The 6,986-nt window shown below is 30.7% G+C and overlaps 1 protein-coding gene across 1 annotated transcript; it reads left to right on the plus strand.

The window, feature by feature from the left end:
* Positions 1-2,382: 2,382 nt before the first annotated feature.
* On the plus strand, positions 2,383-3,339 carry LOC145099634 (protein CANDIDATE G-PROTEIN COUPLED RECEPTOR 7-like). Its single transcript, XM_079037174.1, has one exon. The coding sequence runs from the start codon at positions 2,383-2,385 to the stop codon at positions 3,337-3,339; it is 957 nt and encodes a 318-aa protein (XP_078893300.1).
* The last annotated feature ends 3,647 nt before the right edge of the window (positions 3,340-6,986 follow it).

A 6,986-nucleotide genomic window follows, 5' to 3' on the forward strand; every position in this document is an offset into this window, starting at 1 on the left:
ATTTATTGTTAAAGAATAAAACTAAAAAACAATCAAAATGGGAAAGAAAACATCAAAATCTAACAACAACTAATACATTCTAAAATAATAATGTGGTCTATTTCAAATTCCATTCCAATAGAATTGGAATCTCACTAATATCATCCATTGAATCATCTACATAAACATACTTGATACCTTTTCAGAATTCAATCTTGTCAAGATCCTGCACTGTCCACATAAATGAAGTGTTAAATCAGAAAAAAAAACATAAATTGAAATATGAATCAATTCATAAAATGCAGCCAAAAAACTGCTCATTCTGATATATATATATATATATATATATATATATATATATATATATATATATATATTAGTCCCAAATAAAATTAAACCACTAAAGGATGTCATCTTATATATCCTAACAAGACTATCTTAGTAGATAATATAAAAAGAGCTAACACCATCTTGGGATGACATATAGAGTCCTACTCACAAAATTGTTGCACCTCCAACAAACCATTGTACTTTATCTCTACTTCAAAACGTTCTAATGCTGCTACTGAACTATGCATAGATGATGGATGATTGATGATTTAGTATGAAACAAACCTGTTCCTCAAATGATACAACACGAGGCTAAATCTGATGAAGTGTGTAATGAGCAATTTGCTTTTGATTTCCTTTCCTTCCCTGTCAAACACCCAATCCAAACACCTATTGGTTTCTATCAAATGAAACAAACCCAAACACCCTAATGATTTCTATCTAACATTCAAACAAAAAGAAAAGGGAAGAGAACCTGTTACTGATCAGAGCAACCAATGGGTATGAAGAAATCAAACAAGTAGAGAGGAACATGAAAAGCAAATTAATCATTTCCTGTCAAAAGAATCAGAAAAAAGACAAGCTATGGAGATGATCAAACCTTTGCAACAAGAACTTCACTCAATTTTGAGTATAAAGAATCTCAACGACTCTTTAATGATGTCAAATTTGTGCCATATGAATTCAACCTGTATAAAGGAGATATTAATTCAAGTTTCAAAATTAGAATGTAAATCCGCTTTGGGAGCAAATGGAGTACAAATTGATGCCTATTTAAGCTGAATTGCTAAATTAAAACACTACAAAATACTAAAAAAAATCAAAAATTTTACCAGTAATTGACACATCCCGAGTAAATAGAAGCAAGATTCGAGTTCTCACAGAAAGCGCAAGTAGATGATTTCCTAGTCATCGTCTTTGAATTCTGGAACCCTAAAAAAAATTAACGCAACGACCAATATCAAGCTAACGAATTACAACAATTACTGTACATAGTTATTTGACTAATATAATCAACAAATGCAAATATTCTAATTGAAATTGTTGGGAAGATCTACCAAATACGTTGCCCCAGATATCGAACAAGGACACCGCCCCTTTTAACTTTCTACATAGTTAAGCATCTGGGGTTTTGCTATCAAAGACGAAATTGATGAATACAATCGATTTATATGTTGTAGTTATGTGGGTATGAGTTTGAAAAATTCCTTCGTCAGTGAGGGGTTCCTCCATGACTACCTTCGATTAGATGTACAATAATTCTCAACTCTCGATTAGATAAAGGTTGCAACTCCGGATTTCCGATTAGAACTCGTGGACGATCAGTGAGGGGTTTCTGTACACGATCTGAAAGCGTCGATACCCTCTAGGATGTTAGGGCTTTATCGGGTGAGAAATTGAGGAAGACACGTTTATTTATTTAGTCAATACCATTATTAAAGGGATTATTTTTGGAATTTACTAAGCAAATTACTAAATTACCCTTATTTATTTATTTCATTATTTAATTTTGATTGACCCACATTTATACATACGATAACACAATAATTACTTTAAATACATAAACCTAGCTCTCTCTCTCTCTCTCAATATATATATATATATATATATATATATATATATATATATATATATATATATATATATATATATATATATATATATATATATATCGGGTAATTCTACTTTAAATATCCTCTTTGCAAAATATAAAGGACAATGCATACAAGATGTCTTTATATAGTTGTTGTGCACCTCTCATTTATCTAAAACCTAAAGATTTATATGGGACCATATTTATGCAATTATAAACCTGGAGATTAAATAAGGACAATACAAAAAGAAAAGAAGGTCCTTATGCATAAACAAAAGAAAAGTATAAAAGAAAAGAAGTTGTAAAAAATATATTTTAATTTGATATTTATCAAATCACCAAAATCTTTCTGAAAAAAAAAATGCAGCCCTAGTGACCTAGTGTCTGGAATCTTCCTGACAGTATATATAACTATTCCTTTCCATAAACAAAATACCACCAAAACTTTCATCCAATTTTCCGATCACCTGCAAACCAAAATGAGGGTTTTAGCAACACCTTTCACTGCTCTTCTTCTCCTTTTCTTCTTCATCTCTGCACCACCCACTTCCACCACCGCGGAGATGGAATCCCCGACGACCCAGCCTGATAACCTCGCTCCTGCTCCCTCCCCTTATGCTCACTCCCCCTTCCACAAAACGTGCTCTCTCTACTCATTCTTCAACGGGAACTGCTTCCCTCAGCTCTCATCTGTTTACTTCGCCTTTTCCATCGTTTATCTGTGCTTTCTAGTGTACTGGATCTCGGCTTGCTTCAAAGTCAAGCCAACTTTTCGCCGGATTCATCTACTAATGGCTGGATTGGTTGTAGTGAAGGCACTTAGCTTGATCTACGAAGCTGTGAACGTTACAGGTACTCATGGATCGGATCTCTTCTTCTACATTTCTAAGTTCATCAGTGCTGTCCGTTTGTCTATTGTGATCCAGCTAATCGCTTCTGGTTGTTATTTCATGGAGCCGATTATGCAAAATGTGGATAGAATGGTTTTACTGTTTTTGATCCCACTTCAGGTTTTAGCAAATGTAGTTAAAACAGTGATTGGGGATTCTAGCGATTCCATTAACGACTGGATGAATCTGATAGATCTAATCAGTTGTAGTCTCATGATATACCCCATTATCTGTTCGATGGTGTCGATGTGCACTGGTGGGATGAGCGCTAAGAATTTTGAAAAGTTGAATGGATTTAGGTACTTCTATATGATTGTGGTGCTTTATTTGCTGTTTGTGAACGTTGTTGTGGAACCTGTGAGAAAGAATGGTGCTATTGGATTAAACGCCATTGATGCTGAGGTGTACCTGTTGAAGGCTAACGTGCTGTTTGAATTCAACAGTCTGAATTTCTACATGATCATCTGTAGCATGTTCAAGAGACAGTTTGCCCTTCTTGTCGATCTTGATGAAAATAAAAGTGGATGCGTGGAATCAGGAATTTGATGATCAATCTTCAACTTTCAATAAATGGAGGATCACTAGCTCTTGTTTAGTGATATTCATACTAGAGTAATATTAAGTTGTCGAATTAATCTTCAAGTAGTTTTAAACTTTTAATTTTCTTGTAGTTTATTAATCTTCAAAGTAGTTTTCTCGTGGAACAATTTGATGTAATTTGGTATTAAAGATCAGTTTTTTTCGGAGTAATTTCTGCATGTTAAACCAACAAAAATAATTGTTGATGTAATTTGATTCAATCTTTATTATATTTCCGTATTACTTTAGATTCGAAAAAAAAAAAAAAAAAAAAAACTCAATGTGACAAAATTTATTCTCAAAATTAAATTGTGGATGTGTCATCGTAATTAAATATCTCCATATTGTATTACTTTTTCAAATGTATGTGATTGTTGGCGTCAAAAACTCAATGTCATAAACCATCGCCGGTTCATTAATTCTTTGGATGGTTTTAGTCACTAAAAGCCCAAATTTAAATATTTAATTACCCAATAAGATTAGAAAATGACATAGTTGCTAATACGAATATTTATTTAAAGGCGAAATCGTAAGACGTTTTTAAGTTATTTGAATTTGTTTGTTTACGAAGATATAAAATTAGGAAAACAAATGAACCATTGTTAAAAAAAAATACAAAAAAATCCAATAAAATATTGTTGTCTTTGACAAATTTTTATAATTTCAACAACACCTTCTATCAAAATAATTAAAAAATGCAATAACTATTATAGTGTTCAAGTAAGAAAAAAGATATAATCTTATCAAGGTAATATATTGAACCGGTAATATATAGTCACAATGGTTATCTGGATTTTTTTACAAGCATTAATGGTATTTTAGAATGAAGTAAAATTTTGGTAAAACTAAATGGATTTCTGTTGTCGGATATATACAGTTTATACTGTTGAGAAACCTTAAAAGAAATTGGCCATAATAAATTTATAAAGTTTTAAAGGTTATAATCATGATGCTTAAAAATCTTATTTAAACTTCAAACCTTCAAAACTCTCCTACAAATGATGATTTGTGTTTTCGGGTATACACAAATTATATTGTCAAAAATATGGTGTAACTACTACTACAACAAACTGTAAAGATCTGTTTTCAACTTGCTTAAACTAAGGAGAAGTATTCTTGCTGCTTCATGCTTTTGAATTTACCCTAATTAATATTTTGGGGTGTTAAATAATTTTATTTTATGTAATTTTATATATTTCAAAAACTTCTAAATATTTTTCTCAAATTTTAATATAAGAAATAAAAGTTACATTTTCAAACTTCTAACTACTAGCTAGTTACTAGCTAGTTTTTGTCAAACATGTTGTAATTATCATTAGTGGCGGAATTTCGATTACTTTAATTGATCCATGTTTCAAACACAATATATCGATATTTTAACATCCTAGAAAATATATATTTTGATTTCTAAACTTATATTTATTTATATTATATTATGATAATTTTTGTCTACTAATTAACTATCAAAAAATTTACAAATTAAATTATCCAAGCAATTAACATATTAATTAGTATCTGAATATTTAAGAAAACAGAACCACATTTCTTAAAAACGGATTATGTTGTATTTATAATTACAACCATAAAAATTGGCCTGGTTCCACATCTTATGATAGAATTCTGTTATACGTGTATAAAGTAGGTTTATGCATATCTCTACGTAGATCAACATTTTCACACTCCAATTTAATTTCTTTATCAAACATTTTAGTGTCTAAAATATTTTTCTTCGTGGTGGCATGCAAACGTATTTGGGAAAAAGAAAGTAGCATGGAGAAATAGCACCATTTACATGTAACTTGCACCAATTAAGTAACATGCACATATAGAAAGGAGAAAGAGAAGTGTCAAGAATAGAAAGGATTGGGACTGGAGTAATGGATGCAGCATATATAGATGACTTTTGCAGCAATGTAGTAGCCGACATGTATATATATATATGCATGGAACAAGTATCTAATTAATTTCTGTAGTTTATATTTTTTTTTTACAAAATCAATACCTATATAAACACAATAAAACCCTCACTTTTCATTCAATTTTACACTCTCATTCTCTAAACCAAAAAACAAATGGATTTCTTTAAAATTTTTGATTCGGATGATTACGGATAATTTATCTTGACCTTCTTCAACATTGTGCAACCCGTTCACAATAAAGAAAGTTCGAATGTTCTCAAGAACGCTCGTCAATGGTGATCACCAAGCAACACACGACTTATTAGTATGTGATTACACTAACGATAATTTTCTTTATAATGAGGACTTGTTCGAACGTCGTTTTCGTCTAAATAAAGCTATATTTTTACGTATTAGTAATGCTTTAGAGGTCTGTTATGATTTTTTCAAACAAAAATTCAATGCTAAAGAATTAATGGGTTTTTCTAGTATATAAAAATGTACAGGTGCACTTACGTATTTGGGATACGGTATAGCATTTGATGTATCGGACGAGTACTTAAAGATATCTGAGAGGACCGCAATTGATTTTATAAATTGGTTTTATGCATGTGTATTAAAATTCATAACAGTGAAGCGTGTTTTAATCTCCAGGAAGATGTCGTGGAACATTTGTACCAACTCAACGTAAACGAAGATTAGTTTTTTTTTTTTTTTTTTTTTTTTGTTTGTTTTTTTTTTTAATTATAGGTTATTTAAGTAATGTAATGTTTTTTTTTAATTCTAGGTTAATTAAGTAATATAGTTTGAAATTGTATTTTTATTTTTATAATTAATGAAAAGCTAGTTTAAAAAATTCAATGTTTTTTTAAATGTAATTTTATTATATTTTGAATTAAAAAAAATGATATGGAGTAGAATGGCTGTGTGGGTATCTCATAGGTTTAGTTAGTGGTGAAGTGACTCATAATTTGGAAATTGCCGAGGTGTTCTTGGGTATTGTCGAGGTGTTCTTGGGTAATTGGGGTGTTTGTGTTACATTTTGTTGGTGGTGTGTTTGGATTTTGGTCCGTTGTTTGGGAAAAAGAAAATAGAGGGAGAATGGTTTTGTAGAGAAAGAGAGATTGTAGTGTGAAAAAAAAAGTGTATAGTTGAGGTTTATTTATTAATTAAGTGTATTTGTAATTTGTAGCACAACCATAATTCTTTGGTCGTTTTGGGTGCTATATATGGTGTAATCTATTTAATACGGGCTGTTAATTAGAGATGGTGGGACAATTATCATGCATGAATTAAGCATGACTAACCTTCAAGACATTCATTAGGTAGAGTTTAATATGTAGTTAAAAAATCAACCTAACATCAAATAAATATTCAAGAATGCAAGTCGAGACATTTTGAAATGGGAGCTGATCCGTACACAATAATATTTTTCTATACACAACAATTCATGCTTTAAAATGTTGTACAATACAATCCTATAAAGCATAATTGAGATGAAGAGGAAGAAGATAGCATAAAATAATTGAGATGAAGAGGAAGAAGACAAGAATAACAGTAAGAATTTTTAGGAAATTCCTCATGGCGGCTGACAGCGGAGGAACACCCATACAGAATATGGAGTTAAGAGATAATGCGATCTTCATTGAATGGTTCGTATATATAGGATCTGAATGTAAGCCTAAGAAATGTAAGTAAGGAAAGTGTATCAAAAGA

The sequence above is a fragment of the Lactuca serriola genome, chromosome 4, assembly GCF_051521515.1.
Source record: "Lactuca serriola cultivar US96UC23 chromosome 4, Lser_US96UC23_V15, whole genome shotgun sequence".
NCBI lineage: Eukaryota > Viridiplantae > Streptophyta > Magnoliopsida > Asterales > Asteraceae > Lactuca > Lactuca serriola.